The sequence below is a fragment of the Plectropomus leopardus genome, chromosome 19 (assembly GCF_008729295.1).
Source record: "Plectropomus leopardus isolate mb chromosome 19, YSFRI_Pleo_2.0, whole genome shotgun sequence".
NCBI classification, from domain to species: domain Eukaryota; kingdom Metazoa; phylum Chordata; class Actinopteri; order Perciformes; family Serranidae; genus Plectropomus; species Plectropomus leopardus.
In genome coordinates this window covers 24,836,889-24,853,154 of record NC_056481.1, presented here as the reverse complement: position 1 = coordinate 24,853,154, position 16,266 = coordinate 24,836,889, and the positions used below count along the sequence as shown (strand labels likewise).

Genomic DNA, 16,266 nt, shown 5'->3' with positions numbered 1-16,266 from the left:
AGGGGCGGTTGGAGGACTCTTTGGTCAAAAAGAGGCTCGTATTCTGGGCCTGCACCACTCAATGAACGCACATAACTGGCACACCTAGCTGACAGTGCTGAAGAGTTTGGAAGGGGGTCTTTTTTAGTTTTTGGAAATCTACAATCATAAAAGCGTAATTGTAAGGAACAGATTCAACAGAAACGCAAGCTACAAATGTTAATATGTATGTGTATACCAACTATCAACATTATTCATCAAGCATTTCAAGGCTCATATCTTTAGCTAACTGCATTATTTTGTGGGACTATATTGCAATTAAATTCATTTATGGCTTCGACATTCACTGCATGGGAGCAGAGATGCTACCACACTTTATCAGAGTTTAAATATACATATTTTTCCTCTTACATGTCGTGCTATTTATCAATTGTTTTGGTGTGAGCTGCCAAATGCTGGAGATTTCAGACACTGATCTGCCAATAAAAAACACTTCTTGGCAGTCAGTTTTTGGCACTCAAAAATTAAAATAAAAAATAAAATAAAATAATTGAAGAACTCAACAGCAATGTCTCCTTTCAGAAATCATGACCCGGTTACTCAAGATAATCTACAGACCTTGTTGTTGAACTGGGTGATATGGCTTTAAAATATTATGGCAATATTTTATTTATTTATATCTATATCTATATCTATATATATAGATAGATAGATAGATATGGCATTATTACAAAACAACAAGGCTGCTCCTTTATTCCATGTCTAATACATGCTGTTGAGGATACTGACTTTTTTCCCAGGAAATGTAATTTTTTACTCTTTAAGCTTTTAGGTACATTTATACTGAAAGGGTTTTTTTTACTGGGTTCTTGTTTAAAACTCACCGGCAGAGTACCTTTTTAACCCTTTGAAACCTGAATTGACATCAGTTTTCCTGTGCTGCGTTCAGATGTCTTTCACAAGCTGACCTTTTGAAATCTGAGAAAATTAATAAGGTTTCTTTATGAAAACAACGAGAGAAAAGGCAATGAGCAACATTTTCAACACACTGCAAGAAATTAATAACGTGACAGAAAAACTACCTACAAAATTACTTTTAAAAAAAGAGGGTGGTGGGATTACTAGAAAATTATGAAAAATGCCCACAAAAGTATATTTATAATTATATAATTTTATTTAAAGAAATATTATGAAAGTAGTTTTTTGTTTGTTCTTGACCTTTTCTGCATTTATTTCTAAGTTTCTTTATTTTCTGCTCATTTTTAGTTAATCTTCCATTAAATGTTTTAGTATTTTTTTCTGCAAATTTTTAGGCCATGTCCTTTGCTTATATTTCGAATGGTTAACCAGCTCTGAGTAAGCATTATGCAATTAGCTGATACTAGCTAGCTACACATTATTTAGACTGATTAAATTGACAGTAGTTGGCTGGAAATTAAAAGCTGCTTCAGTTTACTTTTGCGTAAAAATCTCAGGTTCAATGGCATGGTAAATTTGCCACTGTTATTACTGTAAACTGCATATGTGCCATGTGAGAATATGAAGCTGGAAAGGCATAGCAACAGTAACTATGCAAGTCAGGGCTTAACAAAGGGTCAGTTGGATGAGTTTGTAACACTTGAACACGTAAGACCATTTTTGCAGCACCTCTGCTGCACTACAGGCTGGAATATTTCTCCTGTGCAATGCTACACTAAAGATGGATGGGTAAAGTGTGCACGGGCAGAATCTCTTTTCATAATGCCACCTGAAGGTGTAATTTGGGAGCTCTACATAAATTGCCTCAACCTGCATCATTGCTTTCCTCCTCCTACTTCCTCTCATCTGCTCCTCCTCCTCCTCACACCTCCATGCATTGTTACGGCTCTCCAGTAACTAGAAAAAGGAGACACTGGGGAACCAGGGCGGAGACAGCAGGAGAATAAGGCAGAAAGAAATACCCGCTTACTGTAGTGTGTGCGTGTGCATGTATCGCACTTTTCTGCTTTGGAGAGGGTTGTTTTATCTTATATAGAGAGGACGGAAGAAGACAGGAGTGAGGTGGGGAGAGGAGGAGAGACAACGGGAGAGAGTTGGTCTAAAGACTTGGAAGAGAATAGGCAGGACTGGGAGACTGGAAACAGGAGATAGGGGAATGGCTGCATATTGGCACTAAAGTGGAAATAAAATGTGAAAATAAAACCAAATGCACAATCTGGAATGATGAGATATAGAATATTTACACTGGAAGTTTTTTGGAAAGTAGAAATTAAAGTAAAATTCTTTCTATACATACAAAAATATGCATTGTGTATGATCAATTATGACATGATTATGGTCTTAGAAAATGTGTACATAGTGTAGGTACATTTATAGATTCAGATTCAGCTAAAATGTGTGAAATCACCCAATAGTTCAATTTATTCTGTGATATTCCCCAACCAGCTGCAGCTTTATAACACCTCCTCATAAAGTGACTCACAGATGCATGATACTGCTCAAATTTCTCCACATACAGATAATTAGCATTTTAATAACTTAGATACAGTAGTTCAAACAAAGTCTACAAACTAGTCATGGATGATTTTAATGGTCCTCAAAACCTGAAGGCTCAGAAAGCTGCATTTAAAGGCAATTTTACACATTAAAAATCATTGAATAGCGAAAAAGGAATATCTGAAATGGCAACACAGAAAGAGACACTTTGGGTTTTGCTTTCGAGATGTGTCACGTCACTACTTCCTGCGGCTGGGTGGGGAGAGATTTCCTTGACATGACACCCAAAAATTATTATGGGCAAACAGAGAAAATCTGCAAGGTCTGAATCAACAGTGAGATGTTATTTTACCAGAATATTGACTTTAAAGTGAGACTATGTAACTTTTGCAGCAGTGGTCACGGTGACCACAGGGAGTAACAGGATATGGCACATTGAGTGTCCAACCCAGTCACCATTGTAAGAGTTGACATTATACTTTTCTGCAAACCATGACTAGGTAACATCTGCATGTTTTATATGTAGTGAATATATTGACACCATGGGCTATATAAATAATGTTCAAAACTACCGCAATGTCCCCTCATTGGTTTGTGGAATGCTTTTTTAAAGCATCAAATTCAGAATTTTGGTGACAAGAGGTTGGAACTCAAACAGTCACTCAGAGGCCCTGCCCTTAAGTGAGATGTAAGAAAACCTTCCCCATACAGTTGTGATGAATGCTGAAATTAGTTACACACCTAAATAATGCAATTAGATGCAATTATAATTCAGTTAGAAGATGAGCTATTCCGTCATGTAAACACCTCAGTCGGACCTGAACTGGCATAGTCATTCTGCACAATCTCTTAGTCGCTGTGCCAGCCTCCCTCTGTGTTTAGGGATAGGGACTGTTCTTTTTTTATGAGGGGAGGTAGCTGCAACATTTTAAAAAAAGAGAAAAAAAGGCAATGCAGAGGGACTTGTGTTTTTAATTTTGGCTTAGCTGAGGCACACTCAACTTTAAATGGTAGTATTTAGTATTTATTTTAAAGAAAAAAGTCACACCCCAGCCACACCTCTCCTCTGATAAATAAAGTACAGTCCAACAAAACTGGCACATAAGCGAAGCGATGTCCTGCTGTGGACACAGCCGCGACAAAATATATTTTAACCACCTAAAAAACATCAATATCAGTGTAAGTGTACACTATATTTGAATATTTGCTCCATAAATTATACTAAACTGATGTTGATTTTTCAGGTGGTCCATGGAGTCTGACATACTTCCACCAATAAATGGATTCTCGCCCGGTGCTTGTATACTGGGACAAGGACAGTAGTCCAGTTAAATGTCCTAATCCAGCTATAACCGTCGTTTATCTACCTGTGCATATAAACATACTGAGTGCTCCTGCTCTCTGCTGCTTGGCAGTGCTCTTGCCTAGGTGCAACACCATGCATCCTTTCTCCTTGTTCTCCTGTGGAGAAATTCTGAACTACCTCATACATATGAAACACACACAGTCAACATTTTATTTTGGCGACTGGGCTGGAATTTCCCTTCACTTCCAAATATTTTCAGTGAGTTGGTTTAACAGACCTAACAGAGTGGGTGGAGTGGGGAGACTCCAGGGACCACCACAGCCTGCAACTGACGACTGCACTGAGTGACACTGAGCTGTGGCCTCCTCACTCTCTGATTATACATTCTCTCTGATTAACTAGATGTTGTGTTTGCATAAGTGTTCATGAAGGCTGTAATGTCACATTATGGAGAAAGGCTGGCTCGCTACATGCCTGTGTTGAGTTTGTTTCTGTCATTGAAACTAAATGATAAGGTACTGCTTTGCCAAATGTGTATAGAGGGGAAAAGTAAGCAAGATAAACACATGTGACTTTCACTAATTTTTCAAGTACAGTTGTGTTTCATGCTTCTACACTAATGTCATTCTACCAGTACAAGTAAACACAACAGCATGGCCACCAAAAAGGAGCCTACTAATGTCTTCAGCTGGCTCTAGGCCCTTTTATACTGTCTGTTCAAAGCGGGAATGATGTGATTCTTATTCTGTCTTAAAGCCAGCACTGTAGGTAGAAACACAGAGCTGAATCAACTGTGTAAAAAGTGTGAGCCGGCAGAATGGCAAAAGTGAGACATTTTGATGACGTTATGTGTATGATCTACATTGATTACCAAGAGATTAAAAGGGCAAGAAGCAGCAGTTAGCCGCTGAGTCAAAGAAGAACAGCTGACAATCGTTTGCAAACTGGGGAGACAATGAGGTTTGGGAGCACCTCATCCTTCAAGCAGAGTATGAGGTCAACCAGCACAAAATGGAAAAAGTAAATGATTGTCATTAGCACGTTATGCCATTGTTACTGTTTAGAAAGCACTGCCTGATGCATGTGCAGTATGTCTCACTAGAGGTGGATGCTGTTGTGTTACATGTCGCGCCTTTCATGCCTCTTTTGCTGCCAGAATGCCTGCATGCTTTCTAAAATTCCAGACTGGGCGTCATTGTGCCTGTCCTTTGTAAAAAAGCACGGCCAGCATAATGAAGGGTCATTGTTACGGCAGTATTGCAAGATCTTGATGAAAAAAGAGTTTCCGTCTTTGAGACAACCCTTGACTTGCAGGCTATGTCAGTCCTTCAAAAGTTCTAAAAAGTGGTATGTGAGCACAAGCTGGAAAGAAGGCTGTCGACTCAATATAAATTTCATTACAGTTTGTTTACATCATGTTTTCCTTTTGTGATATGCTAAAACTGAGATACTGGTCATACCAGACCAATTAGGGCTGTAACAGCTAAACCCCTGAGTGTACTAAATTGAGCAAATATGTGCTTGACTTTTCATTCGCAAGAGGAAAACTGCATTTTCTGCCTCTAAAAGTTACACTGTCTCGCTCTGAAGTATTTGGCCCTAAGTGAAAGGAACTCTTGACCCTGTTGGCACCATAACCACAATAAAGCACTTGAACTTCTGCTAGATCTGCAGCAGCAAGGCCACTCCAGCTAAAGTCCACTTGGAGGGATTTTCTTTGGTCTTTAGGTTGAAGGTCCAAACGTAGGTGGGTCCCCTCTGGCGAGTCTTATAGACAGGACACTGGTATACATTCCGGCTCTCCTGTTTGTCCACAGGAATGGCCTTGATGAAAATAACTGGCACGGTCGGGGTGAGCTCTTTAAGGCGGGCATCCACAATCATGCCAGTCTGAAAGAGAAAGGAAGGAGGAAGGAGGGAGGGAAGGTGGGTGGATGTTGGGGGGGGGTGACAAGCCAGTCAACCACAGACAGAAACACTTCACAGAGAAGTTAGAAATGAGTTTGAGGTGCAGTAAAACTCGTCCCCTACAATGTGCTTTCCATTGAGGCTGCATTTAATAATGCTCTTTTGTAGGAGAAAAAAATAGATGTTGGACTAATCTCGGTTGGCACAAACGATGTTAGACGTCCAGTTTGCAGAACACAATATTGTGGTACCCTTGAAAAAGTGGTGAAAGTCGGCAGAGTTTGAGTCGAAGTCAAGCTGCCCTGCCTTAGAATGCACACTCTATAAACACGCTGAAACAGAGTGGTCTGTCTCATTAATTAATCCTCCTACACTTAGCGCCTGACAAACAGAAGTTTCACCATGCATGCACAGTGACTTTCAGGAATGAATGTAAATCCTGATGACTTTGGAAAGCTCAGAGGACAAAGCCCTAATTGCATCTGCATTTGCTGTAAAACTTTGAAGAGACGTTAAATACCAATAACTTTATGTGTGTTTGGGTAAATACAAATGATGGGTATCCTGAGGGCTCATTGAGATTCACTCTAAATTACTTTAATGACAGTGTATTTACAGTGTTACTAGGGTAAAAGATACGTACTTTTATTGTATAATCTCAACATACTGAGATAACATCATAACGCTGGAGTATTCATCACTGTTAATTGGAGTCCATCACAAAAACACACAAGCTTCCCTTGTGTAATGTCTGCATTTCTATCATATCCATTCAGCGCACACTGTGTTTACCATATACAGCATCTAGCTGTCTTTGATGTCTGAATAAAATGCATGCTTCATTAATATAGATGAGTAGGTTTATCATAAATCTTTGACTTTTATTGCTGCACAGGGCTGTGTCCAGATGGAGCGCTGCTTACTCTCCTATTCACTGCTCCCCGCCAGTGGCACAGAACTGGCCTTGGGGCTGAGAGGAGGACATGAAGAGAGGAGGAGGAGGAGGAGGAGACGGAGAGCGGAGGAGTTGTGAGGAGAAGCCGCCCGGCCCGTCTGTCCGCCTGTCTTTTTTGCCTGTGCCTCCAACTTTAATGAAGAAAAAAGGAACCACTCCTCCAAAGGGCGATCTAAGTGTTCAAGTGCACACTCTGCACATTCCCTAATTAAGAAGTCTACAGGGATGCTCCTTGAAAGCTGGGCGCATATACAGTAGCTGTATGTATGTAGATAGATAGAGCCCTGGGAAGCTGAGTAATGCACTGCGCTCCGAGAGCTGAACGCAAGCAGGATGCAAAGCAGAAAATTAAGCCACAAAGGGAATGTGGAGGCCCTTCGGGGAGAAATAGTGAAGTTACTTTACTTGACTCAGTTTAAAGATGTGTTTTGGGGTTAGCTCACCTTATGTCCATGTGTTAGCTTGTCATTTATCATCACAAGTAGTGTTTTAAAGGAAAATTTCTGTATGCTGAATCAAAGTGTGCTGTTTTTTTTTTTAATTTTGTATCCACACCTTCCCCAGAGACTAGACATCAGACTCAGCCATATGCTGCATCTGTGACAGCTCAACAAAGCAATCAATTAATAACTCATGTACCTGCGTGTCCCAGCGTGCACCCTCCATGTACAGCCCGTGTACGTAGGCCCCTTCCCGAGGCGGTACAGTGAAGTCCTCGCGATTCTTCTTGGTGACATCACACTGCAGACACATCCTGTCTAGAGGCCACTCGTTCCTGTCATTCAAACACATGGAGATTTGCTGTGTCACTGTGTTGTTGCGACCGTGTTGATGTCCTGTTACAAAACAAGCCTACCTTCGAGCCATAGCCTGCATGATGGCTGTGAGGAAGGACTGTGGGTTAAAGAAGCCTGCCAGCCACACCACAGAGGGGAGGACGAAGTCAGCTGACCAGGCTTCCAGCTCCTTGATCCTAGCCAGCAGGTCAGTGAACCACAGGGCCAGGCCAGACATGGATGGGTAGGCCCGCTTGGTCCAACTGTCCGGCACCATGTCCAGGAAAATAGCATTCTGAAGGTTCTCCATGTCGCTGGTCATGGTTAACTCTCCCTGAGGGGTGGAGGCCACAGGAAAGGAGAACATTCAATAATATAATGAAATAATCAATTTTGCTGCTGTCAAACATTATTGTCCAAGCCATTTTCGCCAGTTTATTGTTAATATAAGCCCTCAAAACCCACCTGTTCAGACTAACCCCCCCCAAGCCCCAACACCACCCCTATATTCGTATTCACAAGTGGACTCAATTCAGTTTCAATCTTTCAATTTATTTCACTGACTATATCAAAGGACACACTGTTTGTTGTTGTTTCTTTTATTTTCCTTTTTATGTATAAATATTTCCCCATGTAAAGTATCTTTAAGGACTCTGAAAAGCCATATATAAGCCTGATGTAAAATAATAATATTAATATCATTGTTAGTATTAGTATTAGCATTAGTTTTATTAGAATTATTATTGCTGAAACAAAGAAAAATATATCTTTGGAGATACATCAGTAGTGCTCCTTTAGGCCCTGGTCACACCAGTAAGCAGTAAAGTGAATTTAGTAAATTTAGCCAAATTAGTGTTTTTGGACCAAGCAGTTCTGTTGAGAGCTACATATCTCCAGGGGTCTTTTTTTTCCTCATGTTTGCATTCACTTTGCCAACGGGAACACTGAATGGCTTTTACTGCAATCCACTGTACTTCACTTTGACGCATCAAAATCAAGCTGTTGATGTTGAAAAAACTTGATGTGTCTTTGCTCAGGCAGCTTAGCAGAATAGTGACTACTTGTACAGGGATAGTTATGAGCTGCTGTAGCTGGTTAGCTAATTGCTAAAATGCAAGCCAGCCTGAAATATGCTCGTACTAGACTAAGCAAAGGTTAGCTAAAATACACTACAGTTACAATGACAAATACATCTGTTGGAACCATCAAAAGGACATGTGTTCAAAAGTTATGAAAAAGCAACTAAGTGGGCCCTTGATTTGAGATTACTTTGTAAAACAGCAGCTGCACAGGTGTGCTAAAGTGCCATCAACAGAGACTGACTGACTTTGGTGTTGTTAGCAAGAAAACTGTTGAGTGTACTACTGCCCCCTGTTTATTACAATAGCGTCCTGCTGCAGAGCTCCAGGCTGGGACCCATCTCAATCCCAGGATGCATGGTCAATAATCATGTGTGTTAAAGTGGAAGACTACATGTATTTATTAGATTTCCTATCAATAAACAACATTTACATGTCTCTGTATTACACTGTGCAGTGTATTGTTTTATCAGACTTATCGCCAACAAATTAAGTAGCCGATGCAGTTCCAAGCATGCAGGAAAACTACAGTGGCTGATGCGAAAACTTGAGTGACCCATCCAGAGCCAGTGTTTGGTCTGTCTATTCTGGACTACTGTAGAAACTATACAGTGGACCTATGTAGGTAGACGCACTCTGTATGGTAGATATGAACAGCTCATTCAAGTTTCCCAGTATGGAAAAACACTTTTGATTTGATTTTATTTTAACGTGATTGTAAACTAATAAAAATTATCGTCATGAATATTATATATGATTTCTTCTAATAGATGCCTCTTAATCCTACACACTGGACCTTTGATACATTGTATTATATCCATGTTAATAATAAAATATGGTTTTACGGAAGTTATATGGAGTACTTTTATAATGAAATTTTAAAAAGTATTGTTATAGTTAAATAAATCAAAGCAGGACCCATGTTGCTTTTATTTTGAAGGACCTGGCTTGTCTCAGCCCAGAAATGTTGATGTTTTTGTTGTGGACTTGAAGCCTCCAGTCAACAGCTGGATATTAGCGTTAGCAAACAGTTAAACATAATGTGGTGACTTTAACCATGAGGATTTATTAACTGTGAGCAGCCAACAAACTAACAGCTCTGCAATTCAAATATTACTAAAATTTGCAAATTGCACTGGTGTGACGTGGATGCAAAATATGACTATATAGTCACGATCAGAGGTCTACAAATACAAACTCATGCTTTACCTGCGCACACTACTGCCACTACCAATTATTAAGTTAGACTGTTAGCACAACACCATTTAACGTATTATTTTATTCACTGTAAGCTGGAAACAAATAAACAGCTCTCCAGTTCAGATATTAATATTGATATTAATCGCAGTAGTGGTCCATGGTCGCAAAATATGACCAGTCATGGTCTGGAGCTCTGCAAAAGCCCTGCTTTGTGTGCGTGTGTCTGTGAGAGGCAAAGAGCCATAGAAGTGAGCAAGAGAACCAAAATGCTGGTGATTTACATAAACGATGCAACAATTTATCCTCAATGTACGCAATGAAGAACATGGCTGCGATACATTGAGTATATTCAATATATCGCCCACACTATCATATATGCTATATATGTATGTATGCTATCATATCCTGATGATTGTCTCTAGCCTACAAAATTCACTTCTTTCTTCAAGCTCATGATCAGAAATAGTCCAACAGAAGAGGTGGGCCTGAGCATGGAGCTCTGCAGCTAGACCATTCTTGTTTATGGGAGCTTGGCTGTAATGAGAGGCCTCATGTTTGTAGATAAGAAGAAGATCCCAGCCAGAAAGCTGTGTTTTTGGCTTTTTCCTGTTGCGCCATGGCTGCTGTCTAACTATAAAACAAATATTTCTCCCTTTTGGGCACTTATATTTTGCTCAAAGGAAAAGCATGGGCCATGCACATTTAAGAGCTGTATGCTTTAGCAGAAAAACAACATGTGGACATAAACTTTATCACTGCCTTGGTTTGAATTTTCCAGTGTTTGCTGTACTTTGATGAACAGGCGGCTTGTGGATATTAGAAAATCTGGCTTTTGGCTTTCATCGTCTTTCTGGAAAACGTCTATTTTAATTAGGATGACTGTTCTGTGGGCTGACAGATGCTGCCTCTTTTTTTGTACATAAAAGTTCTTCGTACGTTTGTGAATTTTCATTACAGGAAGGAACCGGGAGTTCAACGTGTCACTTCCTTTTTGTCTCAGCAGCTAAACATTGGAGGTGACACCTCCCAGACGCATAAGGTGTTGAGCAGTAACAAGCCCTCGCTACTGATGCATACATAAACATGCAGACAAGCACGCCATGCCAGATAAGGTAACATGCTGTAAGATAGCCAAGAGAAGATGGCACTGAAGAGTAATGAGACTACAGTGGTGTCCTTCACCCGCTGATACTGGAGCTGATGTATTGCTGATGTATAGATACCCTCATGTGACAGTCAGAGCAATTCTTTATGAGGGAGATAAGATTTTGTACATTTATCTACATCTGTGTGTTTATGGTGAGCCTTTCGCCTTTGCAACACTCCTCAAAATAATCCTGATCCTTCAGCAGAGTCACAGCACACTTTGACACGCCATGAAACTGCACCATCTGACCAAGGCTAACATTCTGATAGCGTCTATTTATTCCACTATAAAGACGAAATATGATTCCATTTGCTGGTACAATCGTCGACATGGCTTTTAAATCACTGAGCCGATTTATTGAAGCTTGTTGTGTCAGGAGATCGAAGCCTCATAACTCCCAACAAACGCTTTTACACATTTTTCTCCCCCCCTTTTTCTCTTTGCGTTTGTTGTTAACACACGACTCAGTCAGGCTTGACACACAGAGCGCAGACGTCTCATTTCTCTCTGCTCCTCTGTAAGCCAAATCTCTGAGTCATTCTGGAGACTGAGCCTCTGACAAACAACAGAGGAAAAGGTTTAGTTATGCAGGAACACTAATGCAGCAACCCGTCGCAGTCAGCAGCAGCCGAGCCAACGTGGTGTGAATCATAGGTGTTGAGGATAATTGAGGGTTTTGTGCTGGATTTTGAGGGACAGTTCAGTTGAAGTTCAATTGTCTTATATTTAACATTTTTAGCTCTTAGCATCATCCCTGCTGGGCCAGTTGGCAGATGGACTCTGTGGACTCCTCAAAGCAATTTAGTGGTTCCGAGGAGTCCTGAACCAAATAAGAAAATAAGCCCCATTCGGAAGAGGTTAACAATATAGGCAGGATAAAAAAAGTGGATGTAACCACTGTGATGTAACATGGTTTGTGAAATACTGTTTTGAATCTCCCAGTTTAGCATTTTGATTGTTGCCATCTTGCTTTTAAAGCCAGAAGTGACCATATTCAAACTCAAGCTGTGGAGTAGCAAGTAGAATTGGGTCAATTTCCGTTTTTGCCGGTCCAGTCCATTATATATTGGTGTCTTTTTATTTTATTTATTTTTTTGTTGTTTTTTTTTGTTTTTGTCTTTTTTACTGTAACTGTATGTTGTACTTATATGTATTTTAATGTAAATATTCACCTTTTGTCTTATTTCACCATAGCTGTTATCGAATGTATGTATCCTTGATATCTTATCTTTTTTCTCTTATTTTTCTTCCCTAAAGGCCTACCTAGGGACAGGAGTTGGAAACTAGCAATAGCTATAATCTCTATATGTGAAACATCAGTTTCTACAGCTTGTTTCTAACAGGCGGAAGTTGTACTATGCGTATTTGCATTGTCCCTATGAGCTAAACTATACATAAATGAATTTACAAGCTTAAACCGGTTTGTCGAACCTGCATTTGTCATTATGACATGTTCTGGCAATTCTTAAAATAGCCTAAATCACAGCTCTAAATCCAACTTCAAATTAAAAGAGCATGCTAGAAAGGGCCAAAGTCCTCAGACAAAAAACATGAACAACAGCCAAAAGCGTTTTCAGCTATTTAAATGTGCACAGTGCTATGGATACACCATTACTACCTCTCTTTCCTGGGTGTCAGGTCACCATGGTAGCAACTTGTGAATCATAAAATATTCCTTTTCATCTATTTTACTTTAAATGAGAGCATAATTTACAAAATAAACATTATGCTCTATTGAAGTAGACTTCAAACTAGCAATTGGGACCATAAACTCATTAGAACAACATTTAGTAAGGTAATAAAAAACAGCAAAATAAAATATTCTAACCATCGTAAAATGACAGAACATGGCCTGTAATAGAAATGGACACTCGGCAAGACAGAGATAAAAGAGCCTAAAGTCTCCTCAAGGAGAAGAGGAGGAGTGGAAGGAGAGACAGGAGGTACAGATACTGCAGGAGCTGCATTTGAGGCAAAAACCGTACTCCGTCTTCTAAGAATCATATTTCAGTCAAACCTGAGCACACACGACACAAATAATGATATCCATTAGTATAACTTGAACTTCCTGTGTATATCACTACCTCCAATGTCCATTACAAATAAACAGCCATAAATCATAACCAAATCATCAAACGCTGCAAGACTTGCATGAGAATCATCATGTTTTTCAGTTTTCTTCAGTGTCAAAGTAATCAAGTGATAGTTGTTTGTACATCCATGGTTGCACTGCAAACGGAAGCTGCTAATAGATCATTCATTATTTTCGATAGTTACTTTATGTAGTTTCTATCACACTGATGTTTGTTCATTTTTCTGATCAGTTTGGTTTTAATTAGTTATTTGATGCTGTAAAAAGCAAGATCTGACACCAATATTGACAGTTGCATTTATTAATCAAAGTGCTACTTGTGATTAGGCCTGATGGATTTATGGGCAGGAACTAGTTACCTGTCTTCACTTCCTGTTAGCCACTGCACAGACTCTGCCTCCAAATAAAGTCAAGATGGGAGTGGGGATTGTTCAGGATATTTTGGCTTCTTTTTTGTGAAGTTGTTGGAAATGTAGAAATCAAACAGTAAAACTGCCATGCTGATCCAATATGAACCAAGATTCTGTTACTGAGTGGCATATTTTTCACCTCAAATGTTTTCAGAAGCATGTCTTAGTTTACTGTTTAACTGTAATACGAGATTGTTTTTTACCTACTTAAAAAATAATAATAATACATCGCACTTACAGTATATAGCGCTCAAGTTCTTACCAAGCACAGAGGACACTGTATATGGCTGATTCATTATATGTCCAGATACCACCCAGTGTTTGGGGATTTTCTTTTTAATTTGCAACATAGAAACACTCAACTTTTGGTGGATCTGATGTTATAACCAAACATTTCCATATTTTATATATTAGGAACCCATGGCGGCAAATTTGTTCTTGAACAGAGCTAAAACGAGAGTGATTGTTGGACATAATATCTGTGGACAGCATGACTCCAAATGAATGCTAATGTTACTGGATGTGTAAACAGGCAAATGTTTGCGCATTCTCAGTGTCAGTGATGTGTTTACAGTTTGTTCCACTGCCCCCAAATGGTCATAAATAAAGTAAATTAATAATGGGACTTTAAATCCTTCACTCCACTAACAAAAGGCCTCACATTTTTATAATGACATTTGTATTATTCAGTTGAGACTTTCTGTTACTCACTTAAATCATAAATCCAAAAGACTTGGCTGATAAAGAAAGTCATAATTATGTTTTTTGATGGAAGTAAAAAAAAAAACCACACAATTCTGTTGAGATTAAAGAACTTCAGCATGATTATGATTGAGAGTGTTAGCATTTTTAGGAAATCAGCCTCTTAACGTGTGAGCAGCATTTTAACTTTCTCAAGGTGAATCTAGTTGGTTGGTTAGAAGCTGGTTTCCAAACTAGGGGTTGGGCCCCTCACATGAGGGCACAAGATAACTCAGAGGGATCAAGAGATCATTGCTGCATTCTGAATTCATTCAGATATTCTCCAATCTTTGCATTTTAGTGTGTTTGCTTGGGAGACTTGGCATGTTTTTCAGCAAGCATCATTTTATAGATCAAATTGAAATTGAAATCGAATTGAAATTACTATTTGAAAAGCCTACTGGGGCTTTGTGATTGGGTTACAATAAACTTTGACTTGACTAATCTGTAAAGCACTTTGAATTGCCTTTAGGTATGAAATATGCTATATAAATAAATCTGACTTGCCTTGTAGAGATCCTTTCCATAATGTTGGCAAACACTTACATTTTAGAATAATAATCTGAACCTATCATACAGTATAGTATAAGTATGAGCTACATTACACCACAGGTAAATGCACAGCATAGTGTCCAATTTGATAAAATCGAAAAATGATTTTAAGAGCAATTTCAGCATGAACAGACACGTTTCAAATATGATCAGAACCCATCACCCCGAGGAATCTCTCTGCTGGCACACAGTCTTCTCACCTTGAGTCCCAGGTTGAGCTCGCAGAGGGAGCGTCTGATCTCCTGTGTGAGGAGGTTCATGCGCTCACACTCCTGCAGCGCCACCACCTGGTACGGAGTCCTCTCCTCCGCCTTCCCCAGCAGCTCAGCCATGTTAAACTCCTCTGGGAGCTTCTCTATGATCTCCTCCAGCACCGCACGCACCTGATCATGTGAGGAAATGAACAATGTGTCTATGAGTGAGTGAGTAAAAGTTGGATCTTTCTTATAGCTACAATTAAAGATAATCAGGACAACTAACACACAACAGGAGAGAATGCTGCTTGAAATTAAAAACTCGCGAGAGATTGGGGTTATCTGTGTCAAATAAACTCAGTAGTGCCAACGCTGACAGCCTGAGAAAGTGTTACAGTTTGAAATAGACAGTTCCATAAATATTCATGAAGATATATTTTGCAAGGCAGCTCTTTGTTTTCAATAACAGTCTAATCCCTCCAGAAAATCAATGCTCACATCATATTTTTGTGGGTAAGTGATGAAAGCTAATGCCCATGTCAACACTTTCCCAAGGCAACCAGCATTAGCGATCAATCAGCGGATTAGGTGCCGAACAAAGGATATGAGGTCATCATATCTATGGATTTTTCAGTTCAAATATCTGATCTGGGTTTGGCAGCTACTGAGCATGCTGAATACAAAGTGAGCCTCGTTGGTAAACTGTGCGTGGCTGTCATCTGTTAAGACAGGAGAATCCAGGCTTCTGAGACGGAAAGGTCACACATCATAATACATTGAGGTACGCGTACACACAGATGATGCACAGCATACAGTATTTTAGATGGTTGATACTAGAGGGGTGTTGGATTAAGTAATAACCAGTTAAAGTTGGTTTAGTAAATCAGGTTACATATTCTCAGGAAGACATTTCAGCTGAAGTCTGACCTAACATACCATAAAAGCTTGTTGGTAAAAGCTTGTCTTGAATAACCCTAACAAACTGAGCCAGGATAAGGCTTACCAGAAAACGTCTGTGTTTATAAAGCCGCACCCTTTGTTTCCATGTTTTGTGCCTATATGACAAAAGGGAACAAGTTTTTTAAATTGGTCCAATATTGAGGAGATGCTGCAATGTAACTGAATGTGTTTAATATTGCCAATAACAGGCTCAGATTATTATTTTGTAAAGGATCCTGACAGATACAGACTTTTTTGCTAAAGAGTAAGAATTGTTTCTTTAATCAGAAATAGCTCTGAATTTGCACTCGCCAAAGCCACCAGACTTTATTTAAATAGTAACTTTATCATTGTGAAAAACACAGCATGGTTGTTTCCACTTTTCCCATCGATCTGCAACTCTGGTTTTATTGAAAACAAACTTTTAATTCATCAAATTAAATGTGAAATTATAGTTCTATGCACATTAAAGTTACTGTTTATGTAAATGGAGTCTGGTAGGTTTGGCAATTG

At 39.4% G+C, this 16,266-nt stretch overlaps 1 protein-coding gene across 1 annotated transcript in view; it reads right to left on the bottom strand.

Annotated features, from left to right (window-relative positions):
* Positions 1-5,422: 5,422 nt before the first annotated feature.
* The window catches only part of LOC121958527 (dynein axonemal heavy chain 9-like), a 168,262-nt gene continuing 157,418 nt past the window's right edge, over positions 5,423-16,266 (bottom strand). Inside the window, exons 65-68 of the mRNA XM_042507493.1 lie at positions 14,821-15,003; positions 7,480-7,733; positions 7,263-7,398; positions 5,423-5,650 (exon numbers count right to left, since the gene is read on the bottom strand). Coding sequence (XP_042363427.1) covers positions 5,423-5,650; positions 7,263-7,398; positions 7,480-7,733; positions 14,821-15,003 — 801 coding nt within the window. The remainder of the gene's footprint in view (positions 5,651-7,262; positions 7,399-7,479; positions 7,734-14,820; positions 15,004-16,266) is intronic.